Raw genomic sequence first — 14221 nt, forward strand, 5'->3', positions numbered from 1 at the left:
CTTTCCCCTGTTCCTTCCCTCCTCTCAGTCTGTGTCATAAATCACCTTCCCCAATGAGGTGCATCAAGCCCAGCCCTGCTGCAGTAATCTGAGATCCGATTTAAGTCGACAGTATGCGTGGGATGCACTCCCCTCCCCAACCTTCTCTCACTATGGTAACTTTAGGAGTTGACAGGTGCTCTCTCACCTTTGTTATTTGCTTATAGGTGTTTCATTACCTAAACTAGGATCACACCATCAGTGCTAGTTAGTTTGGGCAATGAAATGTCTGCAAGAAAACAGACAAGAGAACAGCAAGGACCCTCCCATGATTGACTGTTTCCCTTTAATTCAGGTGGTTTTTGAGGTTATCAGAGGAAGGAACGCCTACTTGGACGTGTCGTTGGATAACATTTTGGTGCACAAGGGCCATTGTGCAGGTGAGGCAGTCTAAGCAGGACTTTGCACACCTAGACAGAGAGGTATGAAGGTATAGGCTGCAGTGAATGTGGGCAGTATGGTCAGTTGTCTTTCTGGGTGGATAGAGGGGCACGCAACGCAAATGTGTGACAGTCCACCTGTGTTTCTGTATTCTGGTTTTGATCACACTGTGTAAATTAAGCTTCCATGAAAGGGACATGAAAGAAGTTCACAGCGGAAAGAACACCAAATGGAGAAGAAAGCCACAGCATCTCAATGGTTCTTGGAGTCCCTGTGGGGGGTACAGCCTCTGAATGGTGACAGGGGCCCAAGAGGTTTATTCTTGATGCCCCTAATTTCAAAATTGTTCTTCTTTCCAGAACACCCACCAACTCCTGTGCCTCCAAGCACCATTGCAACAGCTCCAACTACGACTGGGGGTCCCAACATCACCGTCCCCACTGGAACAGCTACTACTCCCATCACCACCAGCACAGCTGTGGGTCCCAACATCACAGTCGCCACTGGAACAGCTACTACTCCCATCACCACCAGCACAGCTGTGGGTCCCAACATCACCGTCCCCACTGGAACAGCCACTACTCCCATCACCACCAGCACAGCTGTGGGTCCCAACATCACTGTCCCCACTGGAACAGCCATTACTCCCATCACCACCAGCACAGCTGTGGGTCCCAACATCACTGTCCCCACTGGAACAGCCACTACTCCCGTCACCACCAGCACAGCTGTAGGTCCCAACATCACCGTCCCCATTGGAACAGCCGCTACTCCCATCACTACCAGCACAGCTATCAAACCCAACATCACCATCCCTACTGGAACAGCTACTACTCCCATCACTCCCAGCACAGCTGTGGGTCCCAACATCACCATCCCCATTGGAACAGCCGCTACCCCCATCACCATCAGCACAGCTATCAAACCCAACATCACCGTCCCCACTGGAACAGCCACTACTCCCATCACCACCAGCACAGCTATGAGTCCCAACATCACCGTCCCCATTGGAACAGCTGCTACTCCCATCACCACCAGCACAGCTATCCAACCCAACATCACCGTCCCCGCTGGAACAGCTGCTACTCCCATCACCACCAGCACAGCTGTCCGTCCCAACATCACCATCCCCACTGGAACAGCCTCTACTCCCATCACCACCAGCACAGCTATCCAACCCAACATCACCGTCCCCACTGGAACAGCCACTACTCCTATCACCACCAGCACAGCTGTGGGTCCCAACATCACCATCCCCATTGGAACAGCCACTACTCCCATCACTACCAGCACAGCTATGAGTCCCAACATCACCATCCCCATTGGAACACCTTCTACTCCCATCACCACCAGCACAGCTATCCAACCCAACATCACTGTCCCCATTGGAACAGCCACTACTCCCATCACCACCAGCACAGCTGTCCATCCCAACATCACTGTCCCCACTGGAACAGCCTCTACTCCCATCACCACCAGCACAGCTGTGGGTCCCAACATCACTGTCCCCACTGGAACAGCCTCTACTCCCATCACCACCAGCACAGCTATCCAATCCAACATCACCATCCCCACTGGAACAGCCCCTACTCCTATCACCACCAGCACAGCTTTGGGTCCCAACATCACCATCCCCATTGGAACAGCCACTACTCCCATCACTACCAGCACAGCTATGAGTCCTAACATCACCGTCCCCAGTGGAACACCTTCTACTCCCATCACCACCAGCACAGCTGTCCGTCCCAACATCACCGTCCCCACTGGAACAGCCTCTACTCCCATCAGCCCCAGCACAGCTGTCGGTCCCAACATCACCATCCCCACTGGAACAGCCTCTACTCCCATCACCACCAGCACAGCTGTCGGTCCCAACATCACCGTCCCCACTGGAACAGCCTCTACTCCCATCAGCACCAGCACAGCTGTCGGTCCCAACATCACCGTCCCCACTGGAACAGCCTCTACTCCCATCAGCACCAGCACAGCTGTCCGTCCCAACATCACCGTCCCCACTGGAACAGCCTCTACTCCCATCACCACCAGCACAGCTGTCCGTCCCAACATCACTGTCCCCACTGGAACAGCCTCTACTCCCATCACCACCAGCACAGCTGTCCGTCCCAACATCACTGTCCCCACTGGAACAGCCTCTACTCCCATCACCACCAGCACAGCTGTCCGTCCCAACATCACCGTCCCCACTGGAACAGCCTCTACTCCCATCACCACCAGCACAGCTGTCGTTCCCAACATCACCGTCCCCACTGGAACAGCCTCTACTCCCATCACCACCAGCACAGCTGTCCGTCCCAACATCACCGTCCCCACTGGAACAGCCTCTACTCCCATCACCACCAGCACAGCTGTTGGTCCCAACATCACCATCCCCACTGGAACAGCCACTACTCCCATCACCACCAGCACAGCTATCAAACCCAACATCACCGTCCCCACTGGAACAGCCACTACTCCCATCACCACCAGCACAGCCCTCGGTCCCAACATCACCGTCCCCACTGGAACAGCCACTACTCCCATCACCACCAGCACAGCTGTCGTTCCCAACATCACCGTCCCCACTGGAACAGCCTCTACTCCCATCACCACCAGCACAGCTGTCCGTCCCAACATCACCGTCCCCACTGGAACAGCCTCTACTCCCATCACCACCAGCACAGCTATCACACCCAACATCACCGTCCCCACTGGAACAGCCACTACTCCCATCACCACCAGCACAGCCCTCGGTCCCAACATCACCATCCCCACTGGAACAGCCACTACTCCCATCACCACCAGCACAGCTGTCGTTCCCAACATCACCGTCCCCACTGGAACAGCCTCTACTCCCATCACCACCAGCACAGCTGTCCGTCCCAACATCACCGTCCCCACTGGAACAGCCTCTACTCCCATCACCACCAGCACAGCTGTGGGTCCCAACATCACCATCCCCATTGGAACAGCCACTACTCCCATCACCACCACCAAACCTACAACACAGAGGCCAGGTGTGGACCAGACGACTCCTGAGCAACCTCCAGGTTGGTGCTTTGGAGAGGTTGTAATCTCTCACTTTCACTCATGTCTTCAGAAATGGTTGTTAGGTAAGGCGAAAATTGCAGTTGTAAAAAAGATAAAATCTATTTAACTGTAATATTAGGGACAGAATAACAAGAACAAGAACAACAAAAGTAAGAGGAAAATGTCGGTTTTCAGATGAAGGAAGTGCCGTTCACTGTTGTGCCAGGAAAAATAGAAAGTGAGCAAAGGCTGCTGGCATCACAACATTGTTTTTATTGTTGTAAAGCAGGGGTGTCAAACTGGCAGCCTGTGGGCTGAATGCATAATGTGCAGGCCGCGTGCACCCCCAGCTCCGTGAAGGGGAAAAAAGGTCACAAAACACCACGTCACAGCAGTCAGGAGGTGGGGTGGTTGCTGACCCCACTTTCTACCCCAAATGTCAACCTGTATTGTCTCCCAAAGATTCCGCATCCTGCATAGTTTCTGGAGATCCCCATTACACAACGTACGATGGCCGCCTCTTCCACTTCATGGGGAATTGCACCTACCTGCTCACTGCCACGTGCAATGCTACACCTGACCAGCCCACCTTCCAGATCCAGACAACCAACGAACACCGCGGAAGCAACACCAAGGTTTCCTACCTCAAGTCGGTCAACATAACTGTGCACGGGACGGAGATTGTGCTACTGAAAGGGCGGAGAGTAACGGTGAGTATTCCTGATCCCACTACCTGCACGGATACTCCTTGCTGCTAAAAACATTCACCAGAATGGACCCCTTCTCCTGCTCCCATTACTGGAACTGTCTCTTGTCTCTCTGCCACACAGGTAGATGGAAAGCGAGTGACCTTGCCTGTCTCTCTGGCTGGGGGACGAGTGTCTGTGCGCCTGAGTGGCACTTTTGTTCGGGTCCAAACGGATTTCGGCCTCTCGGTGAGATTTGATGGGAACCACCATGCTGAGGTCTCCGTCCCATCGTCCTATTTTGGGAAGCTCTGCGGCCTTTGCGGTAAGGTCACTTTGTGGTCACTTTTTATCTGGGTTGGGGAGACAGCAGGACTCCCCCGGAAACCAGTACAGAAATGCAACCTGTTTTGGGGGGCACGAAAGGTCTTCTTCATAGATAATGGGGCGGACAAGGTCAGTGTGTCTGAATTCCTCAGTGTCCACAGTTTTTAAGAGACCTAGAGCATGTGGGGCTGGGACAGTGGTGGGTTACGACTGATACGTCCTGGTATGGGTGTACCGGTGCCTACCAAGAGCACCAGGTACCGTTCCAGTACGGTGCTCCGGAGGGCCCACTCACCCGCCTGTGCTCCTCATCAGTATTTGAAGTTTTTGGGGCTTCCTCACAGGCGCATGGAGCATACGGTGCCTGTGCCATAAGCACTGCCATCTTGGTTTATTTTTAGTACTGCGCATGTGCACACAGCTCGTCCCTGAGCGAATCAGCAGTAGCAGCAGCTGGAACCCACCCCTGCTTCGGACCTCTTCCTCCGGACCCTCTGAAAGTCACACAAGAGAGCTACACTTTCACACGGGCTCTGAAAATCTCTGAACATCATTCTCCTGCAACGTTTGGATGCTCCAGAAGCCCCACAAGAGCAGAGCCCCCTTTTGTGACTTCCAGAGGGTCCAGAGGCCTGGAGTGTCACCAGAAATGGTCTGACATGTCGTCTGTGACACGTGTGTCCTAGGTTTGCCAATCTGAATTACCCTAAAGTAGAGGCGAAAGGACGTCTGTGTCATGTTGCCATTCTCTGCCACAGAGGAATGGTACATTTTCTGTTTCTACTATGAAACGCATAGATGCCGATTTCACAGGCTACATTTGCCCTGGTTTGCCTCAAGTATGGGTGGTCCTCATTTAATAACTCTAATTGGGATTATGTCAGGCTAAAGGCGACACAATGAGATTCACCCCAGCACAGTTCTTTATTTTGCTTCCACCTAATAGAGAGAATCTTGCCGGACTAAAGTTGTAACCTTTTAACCGAATAGAGGAAGCCTGGGAGATTGGAAGCTGAGGCTATCCTGGATGGTTACCCCACCATCCCATTCACTGTGCAGCCTCTTGTCCTGGACCCCTCTTTGGCAGGAGTCACAGTGCCACGGTTGACATTCCCACCCCCCTTAGTTCTCCTTCAACTACACATTCCCTCACAGACCGACAACTCCATCACTAAGAAAAGGAGTTCTTCATCAACATGTCACATGATCGCCCCGCTAAACAAGGGTACTTCCAACATTTCCCGTTGCGTTTGTTCAATGAGACATCCTGTGTCATAAATCACATTCCCCAATGAGGTGCACCCCTCCCAAGTCTGCTGCAGTAATCTGAGATCCGATTTCAGCCGACAGTACACGTGGAGCGCACTCCCTCCCTCTTCTCTCATTATGACAATGTTGGGAGTTGACATTAGGCTCACTCAACAACTACAGTGATTCACTCAGCAACTGCAGTGATTCACTTAGCAACTGCAGTGATTCACTTAGCAATTGCGGCAAGGAAGGCTGTAAAAAAAAACATTTCTCTCCTTTTTCAGGAAACTTCAACGGACAAGCAGGAGATGACAACCTCATGGCCGATGGCACCTCGGCGGGGGCGGATGCCAACCAGCTGGGGAAGAGCTGGCAAGTGCCCAACATAGGTGATGCCAGGTGAGTCTTACGGCCCTCTCCTCTGCCTGAAGTGCCGGCCTCATCCCCAGGAAGAACCTCCGAAGAGGAAAATGCCAGCTTTTCCCTAGTACAGCGGCGGTGAACCTTCTCGGCACCGAGTGCCCAAACCGGAACGCCGGAGTATCCTGGATACCCAAAGACCAGCTGCCTTCTGGAAAAGAATCTTTGGGACAGTTTCCGGCACGCCCATGCTCACCAGCCAGCTGGTCTTCGCGTGCGCCAGAGTACTGGAAACCCGAAGACCAGAATGGCCATGCCTGTTTTTTGGGCATTTTTCAAACCATTTTGGGTTGGTTTTTTGGGGGGCCAAAAACAGCTTGAAAATGGTGTGAAAACAGCCTCCAAACAGCCTCTCTTTTTTGGCCGTTTTGGGGGGCATTTTCAAAGACCAGCTGGCGACTGCGCACATGCCCACAGAGAGGGCTCCGGGTGCCAACTCTGGCATGTATCAGGGCCCTAGTAACACCTAAGCTGGCCTGGCTGAGATTCTTAAAAAAAATGTCTTTACCTAATTTTATTTCAGGACTTGAAAGAGGGTAGCTGTAAGAACAATGGGGGTGGGGGTGGGGTGTTTCCCCCCCTTAAAATCCTCCGTGGTCTAACGCAGGGGTCTCCAAACTTGGCAACTGGAAGACTGGGTTGACTTCAACTCCCAGAATCCCCCTTGCACAAATGCATTTCCTTTTGATATGGATGGTACCCATTGTGGCCTGCTTACTCTCCCCTCATCCTTTCCTCTGCAATCTCTGTGTTTCTCAACCTTGGCCACTTGAAGATGTCTGGACTTCAACTCCCAGAATTCCCCAGCCAGCGAATGCTGGCTGGGGAATTCTGGGAGTTGAAGTCCAGACATCTTCAAGTGGCCAAGGTTGAGAAACACTGCTCTAAGGAGAGAAAAACCAGGCATGGCTGACTGGGGATTTCTGGGAGTTGAAGTCCACAAGTCTTGCCCAAAAAACGGGGGCATTTTCCCCTTTCCCCCAGCCCTGCTGAAGCCTGCGGAGTGGGGGAAAGCAAAAACGCCTCCGTTTTTGGGGAAAACGGCCCATTTCTAGGACCTCTCTGGTACTGGCTGGCACGTCCACACCATTAAAAGGGGGGGGGGGGAATTACATTTTCCCAATGAAGATTGTTCTGTGCATGTGCAGAACATAAAATAAAGATGGCGGGGTCCAGGATAGAACCGGTACGGTCAATATCTGGCCCAGTTGCTACCTATTCGGCCAAACCAGGTCCCAACTGCTAGGAACCCCCCCCCTCTAACCCCTTCCCTCCCAGCCTGGTCGTGGGAGGTGTCCTCCAGCACCTCTGGAGCACAACTGGTTGAAGAAGAAGGCTGCCCTTTCAGTGATTTGTACAATCTCCCTCTGCAGCTGCACGGACTCAAAAGATCCTGAGAAATGCCACCCGGACATCGCAGAGGAGGCTCAGGGACCCACCAGTTGTGGGATTCTTACAGATCCTCAAGGTAGGAGATCATTAGATTACACCCCCCCCTCCTCTCTTTTGTGGCTTTTTAGGAAGGGAGTAAAGAATAACAGAGTCGGAAGGGTCCTTTGAGGTCTTCTAGTCCAGCCCACCGCTCAAGCAGGAAACTCTATACCAGTGTTTCTCAACCTTGGCCACTTGAAGATGTCCGGACTTCAACTCCCAGAATTCCCCAGCATTCCCCAGCCAGGTTGAAAAACACTGGATTATGCAGTTGTATTAACCTCTAAGCCACAAGCTCTCCTCCCTTATCAGCTGAGCCAGGAGAATGATTAAGCATTCGCTGGCTGGGGAATTCTGGGAGTTGAAGTCCGGACATCTTCAAGTGGCCAAGGTTGAGAAACACTGCTCTATACCATCCAGAACAAACGGCTGTCCGATCTCCTCTTGGAAACCTCCGGGGATGGAGCACCCACAACTTCCGGTGGCAAGCTGTTCCACTGGCTAATTGTCCTCACTGTTTGGGAAGTTTCTCCTTAAAACCCAGGCTGATTCTCTCCTGGATGAGTTCATCTCTGGAGGCTTCCAAGAAGAGATTGGAAGACTGCCGTTTGTCAGAAATGGTGCGGGGTCTCCCGCTTGGGCAGGAGGCTGGACTGGATGACCTCCAAGGTCCCTTCCAACTCAACCTGAAATTCCAGTCCTGCCTTCTGGTGGTTTGGAGAACAGGTGGAACCCCCCCCCCCCGCTCTTCTTTGGGGCAGCCCCTCAAACATTGGAAGATTGATATCATGTCCTCCTTTCCCTTATATTAGGCATCTCCATTTCCTACTTGCACGCTCCTAGTCCTTATGGAGGCCAAAAGGCCCGGTTTTCTAGGAGCGTGTGGGCCTCCACCAGTCCCTGGGGGGCCGAGGGTGAACTGATCTGCTGTTTCCCCATAGGTCCGTTTGCTCCGTGCCATGGCAAGGTGCCTCCCGAGGGGGCCTTTGAGAACTGCTTCTACGACCTCTGCGGAACCGACGGAGACGCGGGGATGCTGTGCTTCGCCCTCCAGGCATATGCCGACAGCTGTGCCCAAGCCGGGGTCCCTATCGTCTGGAGGAACAGCACTTTCTGCCGTAAATATATTCCCAGGATACAGACTGGCCTGCGGTGGGGTTCCCGGGGCAGCTTGCAAGGCGTTAACGGAGGAGGCTGTCCGGGGATTGGGTGGAATAACATCTGCGTCACTCTTCCCTGTTCTTCCCTGGTTTGCTGGGGGTGTCAAACTCGATTTCATCGAAGGCTGAATCAGGGCTGTATCTGAGCTCGGAGGGCTGGAGTGGCCGTGGTCAGCCCTACGTCACTTGTATCGGGGGTGCCTGTAGCGGCCCAAGAGCTCTGCCAGTGAAAATGGGCTCCCGAGCTCTGTTTTGGGATGCGACGGCCTCCTGCAGCCCTCTCCAGCCAAAACGGAGGTCTGTGTTCGCTGGCAGAGACGCCACCGGTCGGTCCTGTTTCCAGGGTGGCCCTGCAGGGCAGATCTAAGCACCCCGCGGGCCTTAAGTGTCACACTCCTGCTGCGTTTCTCCTTGTGCACCCGAACAAGCAACCGTACCAGTCTGTTTGGAGTAAAAAGGCTAAATAGAAGCAAAGGTTTTATGGGCTGTTGTGCCCGTGATTACAAAGGCTTCCACTTCGTAGATGCAGCCAGCGATAGCTTTGTACTGCAGGATGAACGAAAGGTTGCCATCTTTTCCCCAAACAATCCTGCCTGAAGGATGGGTTCTAAAAGTCTCCCCTCCCTCCCTCTCTCCCTCTCTCTCTCAATCTCTCCCTCTCTGTCTCAATCTCAATCTCTCCCTCCCTCCACCCCTCTCTCTCTATCAATCTCTCAATCTCTCTCTCAATCTCTTAATCTCTCAATCTCAATCTCTCTCTCTCAATTTCTCAATCTCTCTCCCTCAATCTCTCAATCTCTCTCAATCTCTCTATCAATCTCTCAATCTCAATCTCTCCCTCCCTCTCTCTCTATCAATCTCTCAATCCCAATCTCTCTCTCAATCTCTCAATCTCAATCTGTCAATATCTCTCTCTCTCAATCTCTCAATCTCAATGTCTCAATCTCTCTCTCTCTCTCTCTCAATCCCTCAATCTCAATCTCTCAATCTCAATTTCTCTCTCTATCAGTCTCTCAATCTCAATCTCTCTCTCTCTCAATCTCTCAATCTCTCAATCTCTCTCAATCTCTCAATCCCTCAATCTCAATCCCCCCTCTCTCTCAATCCCTCAATCTCAATCTCTCAATCTCTCAATCTCTCAATCTCTCTCTCTCAATCTCTCAATCCCTCAATCTCAATCTCTCTCTCTATCAATCTCTCAATCTCAATTTCTCTCTCTATCAGTCTCTCAATCTCAATCTCTCTCTCTCTCTCTCTCTCAATCTCTCAATCTTTCTCAATCTCTCAATCCCTCAATCTCAATCCCCCCTCTCTCTCAATCCCTCAATCTCAATCTCTCAATCTCTCAATCTCTCAATCTCTCTCTCTCAATCTCTCAATCCCTCAATCTCAATCTCTCAATCCCTCAATCTCAATCTCTCAATCTCTCAATCTCTCAATCTCTCAATCTCTCAATCTCTCAATCTCTCAATCTCTCAATCTCTCAATCCCTCAATCCCTCAATCTCAATCTCTCTATCAATCTCTCTCTCAATCTCTCAGTCTCTCAATCTCTCTCTCTCTCCTTTCTCCAGCCCTGAACTGTCCTCCCGGGAGTTCCTACACCTCCTGTGGCCCAGCCTGCCCTGCAACCTGCTCGGATCCAGAGGCCCAGGACAGCTGCCCCACCCTGCCCTGCGTGGAGGGCTGCGTGTGTGACCAGGGCTCCGTCCTGAGTGGAGACCACTGTGTGCCACTCAGCCAGTGTGGCTGCACAGATGCCGACGGCCACTACCACGTGGTGAGGAGGACCGGGCTGGGCCTGCCAAGGGGCTTCTTGAAAATCGGTCCGTGGGTAGTCCTTGACTTACAACCGTTACAACAGCATTGAAAAAAGCGACGTGATTTTCCCCCCTCCCAAACGTTGTAGCATGCCCCGGGCCATTTAATCACTGTTCGAAGTTACGAGGGCACTCAAAATACTGACTCATTTCACACTTACAACCCCAGGGTCACACGATTGGCAACCGGCTCATACTTATGACGGTTGCGGTGTCCCAGGGCCGCGGGATCCCCTTTTGCGACCTTCTGACAAGCAAAGTCCATGGGGAATCCAGATTCACTTCACAATCTAACAACTGCTGTGATTCATTTAATAACTGTGGCAAGGAAGGTTTGCAAAAAGGGGGCAAAACTCACTTAACAAATATCTCGCTTAGCAACGGGGCTCAATTGTGGTCGTAAGTCAAGGACTATCTGTAGAACAAAATCTTGGGGGGGGGATTCTTCCTCTGTACAGCATGTGCCGACGGGCTGTGTGAGAGCAGGAGGGGTTTAAGAGCTGGGGTGGCGCAGTGGTTAGAATGCAGTACTGCAGGCTACTTCTGCTGACTGCCAGCTGCCAGCAGTTTTGGTAGTTCGATTCTGATCGGCTCAAGGTGGGCTCAGCCTTCCATCCTTCCAGAGTGGGTAAAATGAGGAGCCAGATTGTTGGGGGGCAAGTAAACTGCTTGGAGAGGGCTGGGAAGTGGTACATACCGTATTTTTCAGACTATAAGACGCACTGGTGTATAAGACGCACCAAGATTTCGAAGAGGTAAGTAAGAAAAAAAGCCTTTTTGTCCTCCCCGGCCCCCAGCAGCACTCTGCAGGCTTCAGCAGGGCTGGGGGAAAGGCAAAAACACCCTGTGGAGAATGTGCCGTTTTTTGCAAAAAGTTGGTGCGTTTTTGCGAAAAAAACAGCCTGTTTTTCACAAAAAAGGGGATGTGGGGTGGGGCTTTGGGAGCCCAAAAATGGCTGGATTTAGTGTATAGGATGCACCAACATTTCCACGTTCTTTTAGTGGGGGAGAAGGCATCTTATACTCCGAAAAATACAGTAAGTTTAAGGGCTATTGCTATGATGACCCAACGGGCTGCAATGAAACTTAGAGAGGGGGAGAGAGAGGGGGGGAGGGAGGGAGGGAGGGAGGGAGGGAGAGAGAGAGAGAGAGAGAGAGAGAGGGAGGGAGGGAGGAGACCAAGATTTGGGGAGACAAACACAACACCCGCAAGGCCACCTGACCGGTTCCTCCTCAATGTCCCCCAGGTTGGTGACAGCTGGATGGGGAACCCATCCTGCACCCAGCGTTGTTCTTGTGCTGCTGGCAACCAGATCACCTGTGAGGAGTGGACCTGTACCCCTGTCCAGGAGTGCCGCCCCGTGGAGGGCCTGCTGGGCTGCCAGGACACAGGTGAGACCTCTCTCTCCTTCCGGCCAGTGGCATCTCTGGGGGCCCCTCCGGCTGCAGAACAGAGGAGCTCACCTGTAACCTTGCCCTCCTCTGCAGGCGTGTCCACTTGCCACGTGGCTGGGGACCCCCACTACTACACCTTTGACGGCAAGATGGTCTCCTTCATGGGCACCTGCACCTACACCCTGGTGTCCCTGTGCCAGCAGGACCCTCGCCTCCCGTTCTTCAACATCACGGCCAAGAATGAGGAGCGTGGCCAGCCAGAGGCCTCCTACCTGCGCCACGTGACGGTCCACATACAGGGAGCCACCATCACTCTGCAGAAGAGCCGGCGGGTGCTGGTGAGGGTCCTGGTTGAGTGGGGGAGGAGGCGGGAGGGCCTCGGAGTCCCAGGGGGCAGCTGGAGTTGCAAGAGTGGCCCTCCCCAGCATGGGAAAGGCCTGGAGTGCGGGAGGCGTGTCCTCTGGGGACAAGAGTCTTGGGCTTGCTCCATTAAGCGGTCAGTCCAGAAAGAACCTACATAGAACCTTTATGGGTGGGTCCAGCGAGGACCTACCTTGCCCTCTGGTCTCTGGGTTCCAGATAGCATCCAAAAGGAAATCAGAGTCCAAGGCAAAGTATTGTTCCCGCAACAAAAGAGAACTCCAATGCTTGGGTTTCCTCAAAGTTCCACTTTATAGTAATATCATGTCGGCACATCTGGAAAACAAACGAATCTGAAAACTTCCAGGTTTTCCCCACCCAGTTGAAAGTTCAAGATTTTGCCCCACAAGTCCATCCCGTGGTCCAATCTCCCACTGCCACGAAGACAGATTCCACCCATCCAGTTCCGGCCAGGTGCGGAGACAAAGGATGACCTTGGCTTTCTAAGAAGAATGTTGTTATGGCTACACATCACCCAACTCCACCTAGTCCCATTTCCCCACAGTAGAAAGCGTGGCAGGCCTGAAGTCCGAAAAGGAAAGATGGCTTGCAGGTATGATGGGCGGCCTCAGAAAATCGCGCAAAACAGGCCGTGCTTTCGAAGACAGTGGTTGTTGGGTGACGGCGAATGCGGGTGTTCCCCTAAATATCGTGGTGTCTCACCTTTGAAGCGTGTGTCGTAGATTCGCCATCATCGACCTAACTCCCGTAGATGTTGGAATGGGAAAGGAATTTTCTTTCCTGGTGAATTTCTGATTCCTGCCATCTTTCCAAACCGAAAGACGCCGAGAATCCACCAGAGGTCCCATTTTGGTTGGACAAATGTCGTGGCCCCAGGACAGAATTCTCGATTCCTTGGGAGGACCACCGTCGCTCTTAAAAGTGGGGGCTCTCACAAATGTAGGCTTCGTGTCCCTTTAACATCTGGACCCCAACCCACGAATCAGACCAATGGTTCATGCTCTCCCTCCCTCCCTCCTTTGACCACAGATTGATGGCCAGCGTGTCCGAGTCCCCGCCGAGGACCGCATCCCAGGAGTCTCCATCGTTCCCCGGGGCATCTACGTAGTCATCGAGACGGACTTCGGGCTGGTGGTGAAGTTTGATGGAAACCACCACTTGGAGATTCAGCTGCCCGGAACGTATTTTGGGAAGGTAAACCCCTGACTTGCCCATCCAGGCTGGGCGCACCGTACAGGGACTACTTCACTTAAGAGCCGAGGTGGCGCAGTGTGCAGTACTGCAGCCACTTCAGCTGACTGTTATCTGCAGTTCAGCTGTTCAAATCTCACCGGCTCAGGGTTGACTCAGCCTTCCATCCTTCCGAGGTGGGTGAAATGAGGACCCAGACTATGGGGGCGATATGCTGACTCTGTAAACCGCTTAGAGAGGGCTGAAAGCCCTATGAAGCGGCATGTAAGTCTAACTGCTATTGCTATATTCACTTAAGCCTTGATTCCTGATTCCTGGCCTCCTAAAGCATTTCTCTGCGTCCTGGATCTCTTTGAAATTCATCATTTTAGAGACGTCCCATATCTAAAGAGCATTTGTCCCTAGTGTGTGCAGGACACTCTATGCCAGAGGAAAGTTTTGAGGCTGGTTCTGGACCCCTTGGTCGTCTCCACATCGGCCCTACCAGTAATCTAGTTCCCGTCACCCTTCTTTATGGTTAGACTGTTTGCCGTTTCCTAGCAGTGTTCAGCAGCCGCCGCCAAAAAAGCTAATTCAACACTGGATTGTATAAACAGAGGCAGAGAGCAGAGTCACGTGAAGTGTTAGTACCACTTTATAAAACCCTAATAAGGCCATCATCGCTGGAACACTGCAACCAATTTTGGTCACCACACTACAAAAAAGGATGTTGT

The 14221-nt window shown here is 52.5% G+C and overlaps 1 protein-coding gene across 1 annotated transcript in view; it reads left to right on the forward strand.

Moving 5' to 3' along the window:
- Positions 1 to 14221, forward strand: part of ZAN (zonadhesin) — a 38498-nt gene that overhangs the window by 14056 nt on the left and 10221 nt on the right. Inside the window, 11 exon segments of the mRNA XM_087715041.1 lie at positions 335 to 419; positions 780 to 3467; positions 3910 to 4157; positions 4278 to 4458; positions 5996 to 6110; positions 7505 to 7599; positions 8504 to 8680; positions 10296 to 10501; positions 11789 to 11933; positions 12030 to 12274; positions 13347 to 13511. Of these exon segments, the coding sequence (XP_087571167.1) occupies positions 335 to 419; positions 780 to 3467; positions 3910 to 4157; positions 4278 to 4458; positions 5996 to 6110; positions 7505 to 7599; positions 8504 to 8680; positions 10296 to 10501; positions 11789 to 11933; positions 12030 to 12274; positions 13347 to 13511 (4350 nt within the window).

Source organism: Thamnophis sirtalis, unplaced genomic scaffold (genome assembly GCF_051295495.1).
Source record: "Thamnophis sirtalis isolate CommonGarterSnake01/CBP01778 unplaced genomic scaffold, rThaSir2_p1.2 scaffold_4, whole genome shotgun sequence".
NCBI classification, from domain to species: Eukaryota; Metazoa; Chordata; class Lepidosauria; order Squamata; family Natricidae; genus Thamnophis; species Thamnophis sirtalis.